The sequence below is a fragment of the Chinchilla lanigera genome, unplaced genomic scaffold (assembly GCF_000276665.1).
Source record: "Chinchilla lanigera isolate Chin_1 unplaced genomic scaffold, ChiLan1.0 scaffold00012, whole genome shotgun sequence".
In the NCBI taxonomy this organism is placed as follows: Eukaryota; Metazoa; Chordata; class Mammalia; order Rodentia; family Chinchillidae; genus Chinchilla; species Chinchilla lanigera.
In genome coordinates, this window is record NW_004955413.1 from 292984 (window position 1) to 311806 (window position 18823).

Genomic DNA, 18823 nt, shown 5'->3' on the forward strand with positions numbered 1-18823 from the left:
AGCATTCGTGTGACCCTAGGTGTGACCCCAACTGCAAAAGAAGTAAAACATCACGCTGAGCTGGGGCATTTTGGAGGCTCATCAAGGATACAGACGGTATCTTTGTTCACCATGAATCCTGACAAATAATGAGGTGGCGCTCCTTTTCACATGTGTGAACGGGGTCGGGACGCTGAGTGGTGCAGTTACACTGTTTGCTTAGAGGAATGGCTTCTGCTGGCTCGAAGCAGGACCCGGGCATGGGGCCAGTCCCCGAGGGAAATCCACATGGGCTTAGAGGGTGTGTTTGCGTGTGACAGACAATGAGGACACCAGATCCAGGAGGTGTTTACTGTAATAAGCGTTCAAAGAGGGTGGGGTGGAGCTCCCCAGTCTGATCCTCCAAGGCTCCGCAGTGACTCATTCTTCCTTGGACTCAGGGGCAGGGCTGACATTTGTTCCCCCAGTTGGACCCCGCTCCGCCCTGGCATCCCTAGTGTCTCCAGCCACTAGAGCCACGTTCCTCAGGTAATTGATGTTGAAGCAGTTGGTCTGTCCATCCCCAGGCCTCTGGTCACAGCATGAGGCAGAGTCTCTCCAGAAGTTGCGTCGAGGCCCACAGAGATCAGCAATGAAGGCCAATTTCTGATGGAGAAGAGCAAAGCAGAGAGGTAGGGGTGTCCAGAAGTCAGGCAGCAATAGCCAGCTGCTAATGTCCTCCTCCCATCAGCTCCTCCTGCTCTCACATTGGATCCCTTCCTGAGACTCTGAAAGTACAGGGCTGACTTCACAGCTGGATTCCTTGTGACTGACAGATGTACACATTTAGAAATGCCAGAAGCTTGACACCCAGAGAAGATATAATTGGAATTTAGGAGTAGGGAGCAGGCCAGGTCAGGAACTAAGGAGATAGGTCCTTCTGGGGCTGACTGGAGGTGTGACACAGAACAGCCTGCAGCCCTAGCCTTCTCCCCTACTCCCCTGCATTCCTCTGCAGCCTGGGGCCCCTTCCCCACAGCTCACCTCCTCCTCAGCACAGCAGGCCTGCTCTGGAAATGGCAGCTCACAGCAGCGGGTGGTCATGTTCCAGATCAGCCCAGGAATCTGTTTACTATGTTGTGAAAGAGGGAGGGGTGAGGGTCTTTGAACATACCCTGCATTGCAGTGGTGGGGGCCAGAAGTGTGCTCTCCAAGGGCATCCCGGAAGAGAGGGGTGGGCGGGAAGAGTGTTAGGGAAGAACCAGGCAGCACTCACTACTTGCTGAGAACTCTTCGGTCTCCGCAGAGATGGCCCATGAGGTTGGGGGTGACTCGGCTGAGGTCGAGTGTCAAAATGTCCCGGTCATAGTTGGGGAAGGGAGCCCGCTGGGCAAAGCACTCATCACGGGCGGGGCTGGGTGGGTAGTGGCAACACGTGTGGTGGTGGGTCTTTATGGCCTGCTCCCAGTCACAGTATTGGTCCAGGGCATCCTCCCACTGTGGCAAGAGAGGGAAGTCAGAAGCCCGTACCCTTGGCCCCTTCTCTCACCCTCTGCTTCCCTTAGCAGCCCAGCTCTGAGACAAGGGCTCCAGCCTCAGGCCAGAGGGAAGGTGAAGAGCCTGAGGGCCCGGAAGCAGCTGTGGGCTTGTGGAGCAGGTGGACGGGAGGAAGCACAGACTGTGTTCTGAGGTGGCCAAGGACATGCGCTGGAGCAGTGGGAGGAGAGGGACAGGTGAGGCGGAGCAGGTGGATGGTGGCAGCCAGGCGCATGGTGGTCATGCGGGTCGCGATGGACGAGGCCAGGACTGTAGCGTGAAGGCTCAGATGAACAGATTCACGACACATGGGCAGATGGACGGACGGACGGATAATCACAAGCAGACGGACGTGGACGTGCTCACAGCAGGGAGGCACACGGACGGACAGGTCAGTGGACTCAGGCTGGAGACGGGCAGGCTGGGACGCCCACTTACGGCCTTCTGTGCACAGGTCTGGTTGCTCCCCTGGTGGCAGCACCGCTGGAACTCGGCCTCCAGCTGCGTCAGAGCCTGGAGCTGCCTTTGGATGGGGTCAGTGGCTGGGAGGTCGCGTGGCAGAGAACGTAAGCGTCTCAGGTGGCAGATGTTCTTGACATTGTCCAGTGTGGGCCGCCCAGGGGGAAAGGGTACCTCCAGGCCCACAGAAATGCCAGGCTGGTGGCTGGGGCAGGCCCGGGGCTGGTAGTGTGGCCGAAGAGCTCCCTCCTGAAAGCAGGCGAACCGGGCCTCCCCCTGCTGCTTGCAGCACGAGTATGGTCGGGTCTTGACCGAGAACTCGGCCTTACAGAACTGGGTCATCGAGTCCTCCCACTAGAGCGAGAAGGGCGGGTCAGCCCAGAAGCCCCTGCCCACATCCCTGCCTTCCGCCATGGTCCAAGAAAGGGTCCCTGGCAGCTGGGTAAGAGAGCAGCAGCAGCAGTTGTCCTCCGCTCCCCTGACTGCTGGAGCCGCACGGCAGGGCCCACACATGGCTCTGGGGCCCTGCACCCCACCACCAGGGTCCCAGGCCTTACCACAAGCTTTGCACACTCCAGCCTGTGTGTGGTGCTCTTGCAGCGGCAGCAGCGGGAATAGCCAGTCTCCAGCAAATTGAGGGTCTCGCCCTGGCGGCTAAGGTGGGAGTAACCAGACTGGGGCAGGTTCCACGGGCCGTACACCAGGGGTCTCCGCTCCGGAAGGCAGATCTGGTTCAGATTGTCTGCAGAAGGCCGCCCCGGGGGGAAGTTGTCCAGCCGGTGGCCCCAGCCCCCTCGGAATCGGCCTTGCTGGCAGTGCTGGGCTGGGTTCCAAGACTGAGTGTCCGAAGGGCCCTGACCAGGGAGGGGACCAGGCTTTTCTGAAAGGGGTAAAACAGTGAGGTGTGGGTGTTGAGGATTCGATATAAGCTGGACAGGCAGGGAAGACTGAATAATTAGGGTGAGGAGAAAAGGTTGGGAGGACACAGGGGAAACCAGCAGAAAATTAATTTGTGTTCTTACCTTTGGGATGACTGTCTAGAAAGGAAAAGAGAAAAAAGTGTGAAGGGGTCACCTTGGAGCTGACCCTTCCTTCCAAATACCTGCCCAAGGCTCAGGTGCCAGCTCCTCTCCCTGGGGGCCAAGCATGCAGGCAGGGGGTGGGGAGCCCCACGCTGTCACTCACCCTCTGTCTGCCCAGACTGTGCTATTTCCTCCTGGCGTGTGAGGGGTGAGCCCACTGGGGTAGGAGAAGCATAAGTGAAAACCATATTGGTGTGGGTGACAGGCACCAGGCTAGGTCTCAGCAGAGAAGTAAGTGAAAATAAGAACTATTGGAGCCAGGTGTGGTGGCGCATGCCTGTAATCCCAGCACTCAGCAGGTTGAGGCAGGAGGATCACTGTGAGTTTGAGGCCAGCCTGGACTACAGAGTGAGCTCAAGGCCAGCCTGAACTGCATAGGGAGACCCTGTCTCAGAAAGACAAAAAAAAAGACTCTATCTTCATATCACTTAATCACATAACTATAAAATAGCTATTATTTTTTCAATTTTACAGATGAAGAAATTAAGGCTTGGAGATGCGAATGACTCCTCTGAGGTGACAGCTGCTACATGGCAGGGCCCCCAGCTTGCCCGCCTCTGGGGTCCAACCTGGGGTGAAGAGGCCTAGAGAAGAGAGGGAGTTGCTTACTTTCTTTCGGTCCAGTAGGGTGCAGCGGAGGGGACAGCTCTTGCTGGAGAGGGATCTCTTCCTGAGGGACAGGGGTGTCCACTGGAAGATGGGGGTGAGGACAAAGGGTGCAAATGAGACAGCGCCAGCGAGCTCGTGGAGCTGGAGGCTGGGAATGAGCGCTCGCTCACCTTGCTTCCCATCAGGGCGCCGGGCAGCGGGCAGCTCTTGTTGGAGGGGTATCTCTTCCTGAGGGACCGGGGGAAGGTTCACTGCAAGACAGGGGTGAGGACACAGGGGTGCAGATCACACCAGGGAGCTGGCAGGGGAGAGGCAGGGAACGAACCTGAGCTCACATTTTCAACAGGGCACCGGGGAGCAGAAGTAGCAGGAAAAGGGCTGTAGGAGCAGCCACTCTGCCGGCCCAGAGAGGGCCTGGGCTGCTCCGCTCTGCCTCCCTGAAGGGCACGATGCTGGAGGGGCAGTTGTGGCCTTACCTTCCACCTGTCCCTCAAAGGGAGGGTCCAGCTGAGAAGCGTCATGGTGACCCGTGGGGAGGCCTCTGCTCCAGCTCAGGGGCGGGGAGGGGGGTTCTGCATAGCCCACTAGAGACAGGAGAGAGAGCCCGCAACTTCTCCTGGACTCCTGGTCCTAGTTTGCTTCTCTAAACTCTCATCTTCCCTCTTTCTGGAGGTACTGGGGATGGAATCCAGGTCTTCACATGTTAGGCAAGCTCTACCACTGTGCTACACCTCCAGGCTTTTTCCCCCTTTTTTTTTTTTTTTTTTTTTTTTCTTTTTTTAGTTTTTCTCCGGCACCGGGAACCGAACTCACGACCTTGCACTTGCTAGGCAGGTGCTTTGCCGCTGAGCTAAATCCCCAGCCCCCCCCCCTTTTTATTTTTAATTCCAGCCAAGGTCTAGCTAAGTGCTCAGGTTGGCCTCAAACTTTTAACTGCCCTGCCTCAGCCTCCAGAATAGCCAAGATTACAGAAATGTACCGCAGTGCCTGGCTCTTACCTTCTTCAAAGCGCTGAGTGGGACGTAGTGGTCTCAGTTCTCTCTGTCTTGCAGGCTTGAAGCCTGGGAGAGAGAGGACAGCTCAGCCACAGTTTTGAGGAAGTCTTTCCTGGCCCTGAGCACGGGATGGCGAGCTGCAGCGGTTGAATGTAGGAAACCAACCAAGACATGGGAAAACCACCCCTAGATTGTGCCTGCCCTGTGTCCCCTGGATGTGACTGAGTTCTGGGGAAGCCTGGTCTGGGGGCTGGACCTAAAGGGAAATGGTATGGGGTGAAGGACAGAAGATAATGTCCCATTAGCAGCTCCCTGTAGGGCTTGTGGTGTTCTCGTGGCAGCTGCTCTGTGAAGCTTCTTGGCTTTCTGAGACGTCTGACCTGAGCTGGCCAGGGCCTCCTGGCCTGTCTCCTCCAGCCTTGGCCCTACTCCAGGCCCTTTAAACATCTTTCAGCCTTTTGATAGAATCCCCAACCAAAAAAATTTTGGTTGTCTTTTTTATTTATTTATTTTTAAAAATCTTTTTGAGACAGGGTCTCCCTGTGCAGTTCAGGCTGGTCCTTGAACTTGCAACAATCCTCCTGCCTTAGCCTCCCAAGTGCCAGGATTACAGGTGTGTGCCACCATGCCCTGCTTCAACCAAAAATTAAGTATGTCCTTTCAACTGGTCTTAGTTCCTCCTAAACTTAGTTCTCAGTGTAGAAGCTAGGGGACTGGGCTGAGAACAGACCAAAGGAATCATTGGTAGATGATCTGCAAGAACCAAAGACTAGAAACTAGGAGCGGGGAATGAGGCAGGGCTTTACCAAGATGTGGGCTCTGTCTCTTGTGGGCTCTGTCTCCCAAGTCTCCTTCTAGAGTTTGTTCTGTTCAGACAAAGCATAGAGTGTGTACCCGACCCACAGGGGGTGGGGCCTTGCTGGGCTCCCCCCTTCACTTTCCCTCTAACCAATGGCTCACTCGAACCTCCCTGGCTCAGCAAACTGATTTTTTTTTCTTTTCTAGATTTTTGAGACAAGATCTCACTATATAGTTCATTTTGGCCTTGAACTATTATAGCTCAGGCTGGCCTCAAACTTGAGGCAACCCTCCTGCCTCAGCCTTGAGTGCTGAGATTATAAGTACATCTTCACACCCTGCTCAGGAAACAGGTTTTGAGCGGGGAGGGGGAGAGAGTTCCCTCACTCACCTGCCCCACAGGCCTCACCTACATCTTCGTTAGGCAGAGGTACCTTATCCTGTGTTCATCTCCCACTCAGCTGTCTACTTGAGTTCAATTTTGAATTTCTTAGCAATCTCTAGGAACCCCTCTTTCTTCTCCCACTTCCCTCCTAAATGCTGCGGTGCTTCGGGCCCCCGCTTGGGCCAGCTCAGAAAAGGGGAGGCCAGATCACTCTGCCGCTGAAGAGCCAGGCTCCTTCCAAGTGCTGACCCCACCCCTACTCACCTCCCTCAGAGGCTGCAGAAGCGACTGCCAAACAGGCCAAGATCACAGCTGCTCTGGACATGACCACCGTTCTGGGGCCACCCAAAGGCCGGCCTGTCTTGGGCAGATCTGGATTTGAAATGCTAGGCTCCGGGAAGCCTGCTCCTCTGGTTGCTGTTACGGCCGCTGTGAACTCCAGGGCAGTCTCCCTTTTATGTGCTGCCTGGTGCTATCGCGCCCTCTTCAGCTTCCTGCCGTGACTCAGTGCTAGCCGCTCCTCCTCTAGCAGCCACTCCTCCCAAACTCACAGCCTCCTCCAAGGATTGGGAAGAAAGGAGGCAATGGGAAGGGAGCATCTGGATGACCCCAGGACAAACTGACTCAGAATCATGGGGCAGAAGACCTTTGAGCTCCTCACTCTGCATGTTGCCTTCTGTGGAAAGGGATTTGACAACCTAGTGAACTGGTTTGGGGAACAGGGTACTAAGCAGTTAGGAGTGGAGTATAGGACTTCTCTCAGTGTGGGGCTAACTGTCGGGCTGAGGGACACAGCCAGGCATATGCTTGTAACCCCAGCACTCACAGGCTGAGGCAGGAGTGTTATGAGATGAGTGAGGTCAGTCTGGAATATACAGCAAGATACTGTCCCAAAAAAAACAAAACAAAACATAAATAAATGATACTCGGACACCAGGACACCTTCTTTGGCCTCCCATAGTGTTGCCAGGCTCTGCTCACCCTGGAGGTCAAGCAGCAGAGAGCATGAGCTGGCCCTGTGGGAAAGAAGCTGCAGGTTGGGATGGAGCAACGCTGGCCACTGCAGGACACAGCCCAGGCCCCTGCACAGGGACCCGGGACTTGGGTTTGTCTAGTGTCCACTGTGAATGTGATCAAGGCCCTTTCACTGTACATGTATTGACTGGATTCCTTGGGAGGAGTGGGAAAATAGAGTGTTTGATATAGGATACCGCCTTGCCATTCTAGTTGAATATACTCGAGGAAGTTACAATAAATAAATGAAAGAAAGAAAGAAGAGGGAGACCACGGTAGATCCTCTCACCTGCCTCTCAGGAGTCAGAAATGAAGACACACCCCGCAGCTTCAAGTTTATTTTTTAGTTTACTCTTCTCACACCCACACACTCCTCTCCTTCCCCAGTAGGCCCTGAAACAGTCTCCTTAGGGGACTGTCACTTGCACTGGGTTAGGAGAAGCTCACAGCTTGCACAGATCTTTGCCTTAGCTATGAGCAAAGGCTCAGAACACTTCCTCAGCATTGGCGACCCTGGCACTCTGCAGCTCCACAAGCCGCTGCACGGCCTCCATCAGGTCCCGCTCCCCAAGCTGGCGATTGTCTCGAGTACGTATGTTCACTGTTCTGTTACTCTGCTCCTTCTGGCCAACCACTGCAGGAAAAGGAAAGGAGGCTTAGGAGTCTTAGGGCAAATTCACTGACATGGGCTATTTCCTTTCCCTTTGCGGAAACTTAAAAGACCCAAATCTTTAGGAAGGGCGGGAGAAACGCCTGGTTAGGGTTTAAAGGAGAATATATTTAGCTGTGCCTGCTCTGTAGCTCACTGCTCATCCTGAGCAGATAAGGGAATGTTCCAGGCTCTCCATACCTTATCACCTCCGGCCAGAAGCCCAAGGGTCAGAGATAGGAGTTGGTCAGAAAATGACAGATGAAGAACGAGACAAAAAGAAACTACGTGTGATTGAGGAGGGCACTAGGAGAAGGGGAACACTGCAGGGATGGCACATACATGTAAGCCCATGGGACTATGGGGCAGCTCTGCTAGGTGCAGGCAGGGCAAGTGGTGTAAAACTAGACTCAGGCAGCCTGGCTGAGGTGACTGCTCCCTGTCTTCAAGAGCTCTCAATGCAGCCGGGCATGGTGGTGCATTCGTATAACTGCAGCTGCTCAGGAGGCTAAAGGCAGGAGGTCTGCAAGTTCAAAGCCACCCCAACAAACCTAGTCAGAACCTGTCTAGAAATAAAGGCTGGGGATATAGTTCAGAGCAAAGGCCCTGGGTTCAATCACGAGTGCCACAAAGAGGGTGGGAGCTGGGGCTGCAGCTCAGCCGTAGAGCACTTGCATAGCATGTGCAGGGTCCAGGATTCAATCCCCAGCATAAAAGAAATTCCCGCATCCCTCAGGGCTGACTCACCCAGGCAGGTGTAAACAAGGCTAATTAATGACTTCACCCTTCACCCCTTTCTCTCTGATGCTCCCCTGGATAATTAATTAAATAGAAACCCCTTAGGGTGGGGTTAACAGGAGGGAAATTATGGTGAGGGAAAGCGCAGCAGTGTGACTGAACAGAGAGGACAAATTAGTCAGGCTCGCCCCAGCTTGGGAAGGAGCCCCAGTGAACCTACTGTGCGCACAGGCGAGCTCAGCAGATGGAACAGAAAGGGATGCAGAGGGCAGTGAGAGAATCAGGGCCAGCTGAGGTGCCGGGTGGACCCTCTCTTACCAAACTGGAAATTGTAGTGAGCAAGCTGGGCCCGGCGGACTTTGCGGCTGAGAGTCAGTCCTGGGTCTGCGTCCAGGTCGCCAGCCAGCCCTGCAGCCTGCAGACTCTGTTGTATCTGGGGACAAGCGAATGGGCGGCTGAGGAGGGAGCTTCGGATGTGCTCATCACCTCTACCTCGGTGCTCTCCACGTCTCACCAGCAGCTTCCTCTCATCTCCACTCGGACGCTTCCTCCCCAGCTCACAACTTTTCTGTGTAACTCCTACTGAAGCGGAGCCCTCAATTTTTCCCTGGACTTTGCCTGCTGCTGGCCACCACTCCACTCAGCCAGCTGCTCAATTCTTTTTTTTTTTTGTACCGGAAATCAAACTCAGAACCTTGCACTTGCCAGGCAGGCGCTGTGTTGCTGAGCTATATCCTCGGCAGCTATTCAATTCTGCAACCATCTCAAGTCTCAGTTCTCTTTAGAAGGGAAAGATCGCTGGGCGTGGTGGCCCATGCCTGTAATCCCAGCACTTGGGAGACCGAGGCAGGAAGATCACCATGGGTTCAAGGCCAGCTTGACCTGTATAACTGAGACCCTGCCTTACCACACACAAAGAAAAAATAAAACCAACATTTACCCAAGCCCATTTTTGTGCCATGTCAGCATTTAACATTTGTTAATTTAATTTTTCCACATGTCTACAAGGCAGAAATCTGGGGTTTGGGGCAATACTGGGGATTAAACCCAGGGCTACTGCACTGAGTTACAACCCCAGCACCCTTTTAAAATTTTGAGATAGGCTCTTAACAAATTGGCTAGGTGGGACTCAAACTTGCAATTCTCCTGCCTCAGCCCCCTAAAGTGCTAGGATCAGAGGTATGTGTTCCATGCCAGCTTGGCTCATCTTTCAGATACAGAGTTTCTAGCACACAGGACACTGCCACTCAAGCCCAATCTGTGGCTCCAAGAGCTGTGCCCGTCCTCGACCCCGTGAAGGCTCATCCCGCCCAGTGCTGGGCACCTCACTCTGGCTGCTCCTGCCCCAGCTCCTCACCTCCTTGGCATATTCCTCCTGCTCAGTCCCCACAGGGATGACCGCCACTTGGAATGGGGACAGCCACAGGGGCCTGGTTAAGAGGGAACAAGGCAACACATTACTCATTTTGGCAGTGGGCAGAAACGTGTTTTCAGGGAGCAGAGGACAGAAGGAAACAGTTGGATACATGCAGAGGACAGGACCTGGGGCAGGAACTATTTATTTTGGGGGCCAGAGGAGAAATGTAGTACTGGGGTCTCACCATTTTCCCCCACAGCTTTCGGCCAAGACTCCCAACAGCCTCTCCACAGAGCCCAACACTGCCCGGTGGATGAGGACCGGACGCTCTAGGGCTCCCGCCTGCCTGCGAAGGAGAAGAAAGCAAGCGAGTGGCATGGTGGCAGTGCCACAAACTGTGTGCCCACCATCATCATCCTTCCAGTTTTTGAGAAATATTCAGACCTGGCAAGGGAGGTGTAGAGGACTTTGTTTAGTGCTTAGGGTCAAAGGTAGGGGAGTTGCTGACCCACTGCATGGGCTGTCAAGGGAAAAGGGGACGGGCAGGTTCTGTACCCCTTGTATTGGAGGTTGAATCTCAGGGGCAGCTGGAAGTCCAACTGGATCGTCCCACACTGATGGGGCCGACCCAGGGCATCCTGGAGGTGCACGTCGATCTGCAGGAGGAAGACGGGAGGTGTGAGAGAGACCAGATCCAGCCACCCCACTGTCCCACCACACACGTCCTGAACACGTGCAGTCATGCCACCCAGGTGCTCTAGTTCTCCATGCCACACCTACTCTGCCAGGGGCACCCTGCACTTAAGAGCAACATGAGGGATCTGCTTTCCCCAGCCCCTCAATTCCTTGCGTTCTTCTCAGTCCATCCATCAAACACCTGCTCGGATGCAGCTCTCCTGCTCTTCTAGGTGACAGTTACTCCTATTCCCGGCTCTTCAAGTGCACTTAGCTCCCCTCTTCTCTTCCCAATGCTCAGCCCTCCCTCCGCTCTTTCCCTGCCCAGGCAGCTGGAGCTGTGTCCCAGTTCCCGTGCACCATTCATTGCTCTTCCTTCACATCTGTGCCGCCAAACCCCACTCTGGGAGCACCTCCGCCTCCTGTCTCCTCGGCCCAAAGATCTCAGTGCTGCCCACGCTGTCATCTACCACACGGATGCCAAGCACAGACCGACAGCACCACGGAAGGCACTGCAGCGAGACTGCGCTGGGCCCAGCTGCGCCTGTGGCCCTTTGGCTAACCTCATCAACCCTCGCCCATGTTCTCCTCAGGGATTTTTAACCTTTGTCTCTTTATAACAGCATCTTGGTAAACAATATATTAGACTGATTTACTGTAATATATACTTTTTTGGTAATTTTTTTTAACTTTACTGGTACATTTTAGATATACATAATGATCACATTCATCACAGGGGATGTGAACCTGTACATGATATATCTTGTTTCTTTTTTTCCCATTCTCCTCCCCTACCTTTAGCCCCTTTTCCTCTACTTATTTCCATTTTTTCTTATCCTTCCCTCCCCACCCCGTTTCCCTTCTTATTTGAACATTTTCTTCCAATTTCCCAATATCAATCACACATTTTGGTCCTTATTTACATTTCTGGTTTCTCATACCACAGAAACAATTTTTGGTGTTTTTTTTTTTTCTTTTTTGAGACAGGATCTCACTATGTAGTTCCGACTGACTGGCCTCGAACTTACTGTGTATCCTAGGCTGGTCCCAAACTCAAAGCGATCCTCCTCCTTTGCCTCCTGAGTGCTGGGATCGAGGCATGTGCCATCACGCCCGGAACAATGAGATATATTTAAACATATGTGTCCAATTTATTTCACTTAAGAGTACGGACTAAAGGTGCATCCATTTTCCTAGAAATGTCTCAAGCTTATCCTTCTTTGAGGCAGAATAATGTTGCACTGCATAATACATACTTTGTCACTGACTGTATCTCTACACCCTTAAGTGCAATGTTGAGCCCTTTTGAAATTTTTTTCTTAGTTAACACGAAGTTGGGGTGTGTATGTATGTGTGTGTGTACTGGGGATTGAACCCAGGACCTACCTTTACACGAGTTACTTCCCCAGCCCTTTTCCTCCTGCGCCAGCCTCCCAGGGTGCTGGGATTACAGGTCTGTACCACTAGGCCCGGTCAGAGCCTTTTCTATGTCAGGCAAGTGCTCTGTCACGGAGCTGCATCTCCAGCTCCCTTGTTTTGTTTCATTCTTGTTTTTGGAGACAGGGTCTTGCTATTTTACCCAGGCTGGTTTCAAGTGATTCATGGATTCAAGTGATCCGCTTACCTCGGCCTCTGGAGTAGCGGAGATTATGCGTGTGAATCACCGCACTGGGCTCCTAAGAGCCTTTTTACTGAATCCAGCAGACACTTACAGTCCTTTCCCTTCCTCTACCCACTGAGTGGCTAAGTTGCCTAGGCTGGTTTGAACTTAGATCCTCCTGCCTCTGCCTTCCACGGTGCTGGAATTATAGGTGTGTGCCATGATGTCTGGCTACTCACGACTCACCATCAACTTCTCTCACTTCTTCTAAATCACCCTGTCAGTTTTAACCCCATACTGTTCCCTCCTGAAACAGCTCTTTACCTGGGCAACAATGACAGCTTTGGACTGGAGAATGAGTCTTGTTTTTTATTGTTGTTGTTTTTCAAGACAGGGTCTCAAAAGCTGGCCTTGAACTCACTATGTAGCTCAGGCTAACCGTGAACTCATGGTGATCTTCCTGCCTCAGCCTCCCCAGTGCTGCCTCAGCCTCCCCAGGGATTACAGATGTGTGCTACTACGTCCAGCTGGACAGTGATTCCTCTTTTTTTTTTTTTCTTTTTTTTTTTTTGTCTTTTTGAGACAGGGTCTTGCTATGCAGTTCAGGCTGGCCTTGAACTCGCAACGATCCTGCTGCCTCAGCCTCCCTAGTGCTGGGATTACAGGCATGTGCCACCACGTCCAGCTTGGACAGTGATTCTTGCAGAAAGCCCTTCCTGTGTCCTGAGCAATCTCTTTGTGCTCCCTTAGTACTTAATGTAGCACTGACACAAGGCACTGAAATGGCCTATTTACCTTCTACAGCTGTTGCTAGACTGCAAATTCCATGGCAGCAGAGAATATAACACTCTTCTTTATATTCTATGCAAGTTTTAAGGTATTTCCTTGCATATACTAAATAGTTAATGAAAGAAAACAAAATATGAAAAAAAAAAGCTGGGCATGGTGGCACACACCTGTAATCCCAGCACTTGGGAGGCTAAGGTAGGAGGACTGCCATGAGTTCGAGGTGAGCCTGGGCTACATAAGTGAGTTCAAGGCCAGTCTGCAAATATATAGAGACCCTGTCTCAAAAAAATACTCCCCCCCATATGAACAAAATATGAACAATACTATAACCAGGGTCCCCAGCTTACCTTAGGGCCATAGAAGGCACCATCTCCAGGCTTGAGGTCCCAGGATTCTCCAGACTCCTCTAAGGCCTGCTGAAGGACCTTTGGAGGGAATGAGATAAGAGAGGGACATGTCACCTGCAACTTCATGAGCAACATCTCTCATCTGTGCCCCCCAATGACTCCTCGCATGTGTCTCCATGGGAGGATCCTGGTTACCACCCCCACCCCTGCTGAAGAGTGCTTTATCTCTGCTTCCCTCCAGCCTGCTTACCTGCTCAGCATGGCCCCAAAGGCGAGGCTCCCCCAGGAAGCCAGATGGCCGGGTAGACAGTGATAGGCGGAAGGAGAAGCCAAGGACAGCATAGACAGAGCGGAGGAAATCAAGACAGCCTTGGATCTCTGCTTGCAGCTGTGGGCAGGAAATAAGGGAGGGTGAGCTGTGTGTCAGCTGGAGACCTGGGATGACAGTGGTTTGGAGGAAGAGAGCGAAAACAGGGGAAGTAGAAGACAGCTGCAGGCAGAGGGAGCGGAAGTATATTAGATACAAAGGGTAACTGAAGATCACAGAGATTTGGGGGTTCATTAGGAGAATTAAAGGTGGGGCAGGAGATACTCTGGTGGGGCCAGGAAGGGCCACCTGATCCGGGGCACAGAAGATGTGAGCGTCATCTTGCTGGAAGCGCCAAAGTCGTGTCAGTCCCCCCAGGCTGCCAGAGGCCTCAGCTCGGTGCAGGGCTCCAAAGTCAGCTAGTCGCACAGGCAGCTCCCGCCAGGATCTAGGCCGGTGGGCGAACATCAGGCTGAGGGCGAGGTGGGGAGGGGTCAGGGCCACAGGGAGAACCAGCGCCTCACGACTGCTCCATCTGCCTTTGTTTTCCCTGCACCTCCAGCTCCGTCCTCTCTGCCCACCAAGTCCCTGGCATAGTCAGAGCCCACCTGGGTCAAAAGCCGATTTGTCAGCCACACAGTACAGCCGTCACTCAGTGCGCCCCGTTCTGTGATGAACACTGAGCCTTGATGCTACTTGTTTTAAATTTTACTTTTTATTTTTTTGAGACAGGGTCTTCTCGTTATGAGGTTCAGGGTGGCCTTTAACTCATGGTGATCCTCCAGCATCAGCCTCCATGCGGTACTACACCCAGCTTCACGTTACTTGTAAGGAGACCGAGACCCAGGAGGTAGAATGATTTCCCCAAACCCAGCTGGCTGGCTGGATTCCAGACTCAAATCAGACGCTCTACTAGTCTTTTCAACCTGTTTTGCAGCCCCAGCAGGACCCAGCTGTCCTGGCTCCCAGCTCACCAGTGTGCCGGGCAGTTCATGGGCTTGAGGGCGAGGGTTGCTGTGGGATGTCGGGCCAGGTGGTCACTCTGGGGGCTGGCAGGCCTGTCACAGCCCTTGGACTGCAGGGTAAATATGTCTTCCCTGTAGTGTTCCCAGTGCCCCGACTGTTCCCACAGTTTCACAGAAAATAGTGTGGGAGTTTTCACCTCTGAAAAACCGCGGCGGGCATACTCAGCCTGGAGAGGAGGTGAGACGTAGGTTAGCATCACTGGAAGGAGACATGGCAGGAAGGCAGCCGGCTGGTTTTCCTGGGCTCTCAGGCCGTGCTGACCTCAGCCACAAGCTGTTACAAGTCCTGTTTCCGCTCCCCACTGATGCCACACAACTGCAGCACCTCACTACAGATCGCCACATTTCACAGCTTATGCCTCCTATTCCCTCCAAAACAAAAACGGCTTTGAGGCCCCAGCCCTGTCTCCTTTTCCCTGGACTTGGATCTCCCTTACCCTTATAAATGCCACCAGGGCATTATACACCCTGGTCCCACGTGGCAGGAAGAAGCAGCTCCCAGGGCTCAGTTCATGGAAAAAGAAGAGCTCTTGTTCCTAGGGACAGAATGGCAACTGTCATTTCAAGGTGAGGCAGGGGACTTTGGGATTCGAAGAGACAACTGACAGAGCTGCAGAGTCTTGTGTACTGAATCTGCTCACCATCTCGCATTCAGGCTCCTCTGTCTCTCTCCGCCCCACATCACCTCCTGCCTCTTCCCAAGCTCTGTACCTTTCCAATGCGCCTGTGGTCCCGAGACTGAGCTTCCTCCTGCTGTGCTTCCCATGCCCTCAGCAAGTTGGCTGTGGGGAAGGAAATCCCCGACACTCTCTGCAGTGCTGGACTCCCTGGATATCTCCCCAGGGACGAGGAGTTCTGTGAGAAGACAGAGGGGATCAAAGGAAAGAGGAGGATGACGACAAAGGTGCCTGACTCTATCAAGGCGCATCGATGCTCGGCGTAAGTGGTACAGGTTTGCCCCTTCAAGAGTCCCATCCCATCTCTCTCATCACTTCCCCTCCCACCAGCACTGGAAATATGGGTGTCCTTTCTCTGGACTGCTCAGGCCACCTCCTTCTCTCCCTACTCTCCCTGCCCTACCAGTACCCCTGTACTAAGTTCCTTCCCCTTCTAATCAATGACTGCTTAGAGGAGTAACTAAACTCCAGGCAAATGTCAGTCTATCCATCCCCTTATGAATATCCCATACAACTCCTACAAAAGTCAACCTTCCTTCCATACATCCTACTTCTGGTCACATGAAATTTTAAAACTTACTCTTTTCTTTAACAATAAATACTACTAATAAGAAAGAACCTGTTTTTTGGGTTTGTTTTTGGTTTTTGAGACAGAGTCTGTAGTTCAGGCTTATGTTAAACTCATTTTATACCCCAGGGTGGTCTTAATCTTGAAATCCTCCTGCCTCAGCCTCCCCAATACTGTCATTATAGGCCTGTGTTACCACACCAAGCAAGAACCTACATTTTATAGTGCTTTCTTTTGTGTTAGTTTTCACTGTGTCTATGATGTGGATTTACTGGTAGTACAGGAATTGTTTTATAGATGGAGAAAATTTGGGTAAGGAGGTCAGCCAGGGCCAATACTTCTCTCGTGGCACACTGAGAACCAATGCAGAGAGCTAAGTTTTCAGCCTAAGGTTTTTTCTTCTGCATACCTACCTATGCCTTTGTTCCCTGCTCCCACCCCATCTAGTAGTTCTCCTTGTCAAGAGCAGTATATATTTACTAGGGAAAGAAGAGCAGTGCTTTTATAAAAGACATGCACTTAACACAGAGCATTCTCCTTGTGCCCGTCAAACAGGAGTCATTCATCTACCTCCACAGCCCTCTACAGCCCTGCCTCCCTTCCTTGTATAGACAGCTCACACCCAGCTCCATGTTTCTCTCTCCCTCTTCTCTTTTTAGGGGTGGGGTACAGAGGATTGAACTCAGGGGCCTTGCACTGAATTATAACTTTTTTTTTTTTTTTTTTTGAGATATGGTCTTGCTAAGTCACTAAATTGTACAGGGTGGGCTCTAACTTGTGATCTTTCTGCCTCAGCCTTCCACTACCGGGATTACAGGTGTGTGCCACTATTTCTGATTGCCTCTGTTTTTTATTTTCTTTTTTGTTCTGTTTTCTCTTTATGGCTATATCTCTCTTAACACTAATGTCAGACTAGGGAATTTAAATTGGCTTCTGGGGGCTGGGGATGTGGCTCAGTGGTAGAATTCCATCCTTGTATGCACCAGGCCCTGGGTTCAACCCCCAGCATTACAAAAATAAATAGACAGGTAGAGAGAAAGATAGATAGATAGATAGATAGATAGATAGATAGATAGATAGATAGGCAGGCAGGCTGGCTGGCTGCTTCTGAGCCCTGGCAGGGTATCCAGAATCTGCCATCAAATCAGGAGATTGTAGAATCTGGGGACCAAGTATCTTTTCCTTCTAGACTCCTTCCTTAGCTATGACAGTAGAGCAAGGTCTAGAAGAGAGGATTGCCTTTCCATCCTCTTGCTTGCTCCTGTGAAAATACAAGCCTCACCCTAATGACAGCCTCCCAACTGACCGTGAGCAGCTTCAGCACTCCGATCTGTCCAGCATGCCGAAGATGGGGTCCCTGGCAAAGGTCAACTGATGTGCCACACCTGGGGGAGAGTAGAGGCCAGTCAGTGGTTTCTAGACCACTGTCCCGAGTATCTTGTTTGTTTGTTTTTTGAGACAAAGCCTTGCTATGTAGTGCAGGGTGGCATTGAGCTCGCTTACGTAGCTTACACTAGCCTCAAACTCATGCTGACCTTCCTGCCTCAACCTCCCAAGTGTGGGATTACAAGCGTGCAACACCATACCTGACTCATTTTCTCTTTCATGGTCTTTAGCTGACAAGAGGAGGTAAAGGGGAAGGAACTATTCTACAGAGAGAACAATGCCAGAAAAATATCAATTCTTCTCATTTCTTTTCCTGGAGCAACAGAGAGTACCATTCACTTCTCTTCCCTGATGGTTTTCAGGCCTTTCCACTGCTTCCCCACCCCACCCTCTTTCTTCTTCAGTCTGACAGAGCTCACCCATACACCGTTGCTGTTGGGCCTGTCACTTTCTCCTTGATCAGATGAAGCTTAAAGGGGTTATCCTGGAAGAAAAGTGGACGGCAAGAGGGAAGCCAAGTCTTCATTCCCATTAAAATGCCCTGACAAAGAGCTGCCCCTCCCTCAAAGCTCAATCTTCCTCCTAAAACTGCACTATAACCTACCTTAAAGAGCTGACTCAGCTGATCTCGGGAAGCCTCCAGCCTGCGGAAGGGCTGTGCATCAGCTGCAATCCTCCGGCAAATTTGCTCCAAAAGAGGTAACTCTGAGCCCTGGACTGTCCTGGAGAGAGGAGAGTTGTTGGTTTACTTCCTCTAAGAAGTATCACTGGGTGATACACTAGTTGGCTTAAGTGGGAAATATTACTTTCCAAGAAAAATAATCTATAGGTACTGGCAGAGACTGATAAGCCCAGGAAAACATGAATAGGAAAACAAGAATAGGAAATCAGGAAGAGATCTGTGTGTGTGTGCACTTCTGGGGATCAACCCTTTGGCTTTGCAAGGCTAGGCAGGTGCTTTGGCACTGAGCCATATCTTTAGCCTAAGGTATAGATTTTACAGCTGGATAAAAACTCTATGCAAGAAGGTTTTTTTTTTTTTTTTTTTTTTTTGAGCCACAGTCTCAGATTGGCCTTGAACACACCATGTAGCTAAGGCTAGCCTCAAATTCATGGCAATCCTCCTGCCTCAGCCTCCCGAGTGTTGCAATTATAGGTGGTCACCACAAGGCCTGGGATATGCTTGAAGTTAAAAACTGACTGCAGGAAATTTTCATGAACAAAATAAGAAGCATAGTAATGAACAGATGAAGTAAGATTTGAAAATTTATGAAGACAAAAGGTAAATTTCAAGCAGAGTTACAAGAGGGACACGACCTAATGGAGAGGTTGTACCAGTGTCACAGGTGAGGCCTAAAGAGCTTTCTCCTTAAACATGGCTGAGGCCCCAGAAAAAGAGTCTCAAAAACCACCCCAGAATGAATTCCCCTTATTCCTTGCCGCACTACTCACCGTTCCTTTCCCAGGAAAAAATCATGGTAAAAGCCATGTTCTGTACTTGGACCTCGGCAGAGAACAGCACCCAAGAATTGTTCAGCGGCTGCCCCCAGGACGTGGGCACTAGAGTGCCAGAACACCTGAATTTGCAAGAAAACTGTGAATTCATAAACTCTTCTCTTAACTCCTAGATCTCTGATCTTTTCCTCAGAGATACTGGTAGGAAAACCACTATGATTTTTCTTTTTCTTTTTTTGTCCTTTTGGGACAGGGTCTGGCTATGTAGTTCAGGCTGGCCTTGAGCTCACTTTGTAGCCCAGGCTGGTCTGGAACTTGCAACAATCCTCCTGCCTCAGCCTCCAGAGTGCTAGGATTACAGGCGTGAGCCACCACACCCGACAACTTTTCTAAGAATAATTACTACAAAATGGA

General features: G+C 51.7%; 2 protein-coding genes across 5 annotated transcripts in view; both read right to left on the bottom strand.

Moving 5' to 3' along the window:
• Window positions 1-311: 311 nt before the first annotated feature.
• Ecm1 (extracellular matrix protein 1) lies at window positions 312-6310 on the bottom strand. 4 transcript variants are annotated; one of them, XM_005378672.2, is made up of 12 exons: window positions 6087-6308; window positions 4643-4705; window positions 4121-4228; window positions 3815-3895; window positions 3645-3725; window positions 3139-3192; window positions 2976-2990; window positions 2511-2833; window positions 1933-2307; window positions 1235-1455; window positions 1003-1090; window positions 312-624 (listed from the first exon to the last, which is right to left on the bottom strand). In XM_005378672.2, exons 1-12 carry the CDS (start codon window positions 6145-6147, stop codon window positions 400-402), a joined length of 1695 nt encoding a protein of 564 aa, XP_005378729.1. In that variant the 5' UTR covers window positions 6148-6308; the 3' UTR covers window positions 312-399. The 4 variants fall into 4 exon arrangements, with proteins under 4 accessions (XP_005378729.1, XP_013366925.1, XP_005378732.1 ...); XM_013511471.1 differs by lacking the exon at window positions 4121-4228 and having other exon boundaries at window positions 6087-6310; XM_005378675.2 differs by lacking the exon at window positions 1933-2307 and having other exon boundaries at window positions 6087-6310.
• An 848-nt stretch (window positions 6311-7158) lies between these two features.
• Window positions 7159-18823, bottom strand: part of Tars2 (threonyl-tRNA synthetase 2, mitochondrial (putative)) — a 14562-nt gene continuing 2897 nt past the window's right edge. Inside the window, exons 4-18 of the mRNA XM_005378677.2 lie at window positions 18407-18531; window positions 17559-17676; window positions 17374-17438; window positions 16875-16953; window positions 15035-15178; window positions 14761-14859; window positions 14273-14490; window positions 13608-13770; window positions 13242-13379; window positions 12992-13069; window positions 10136-10236; window positions 9825-9926; window positions 9581-9653; window positions 8542-8656; window positions 7159-7470 (exon numbers count right to left, since the gene is read on the bottom strand). Coding sequence (XP_005378734.1) covers window positions 7322-7470; window positions 8542-8656; window positions 9581-9653; window positions 9825-9926; window positions 10136-10236; window positions 12992-13069; window positions 13242-13379; window positions 13608-13770; window positions 14273-14490; window positions 14761-14859; window positions 15035-15178; window positions 16875-16953; window positions 17374-17438; window positions 17559-17676; window positions 18407-18531 — 1767 coding nt within the window. The 3' untranslated portion in view covers window positions 7159-7321. The remainder of the gene's footprint in view (window positions 7471-8541; window positions 8657-9580; window positions 9654-9824; window positions 9927-10135; window positions 10237-12991; window positions 13070-13241; window positions 13380-13607; window positions 13771-14272; window positions 14491-14760; window positions 14860-15034; window positions 15179-16874; window positions 16954-17373; window positions 17439-17558; window positions 17677-18406; window positions 18532-18823) is intronic.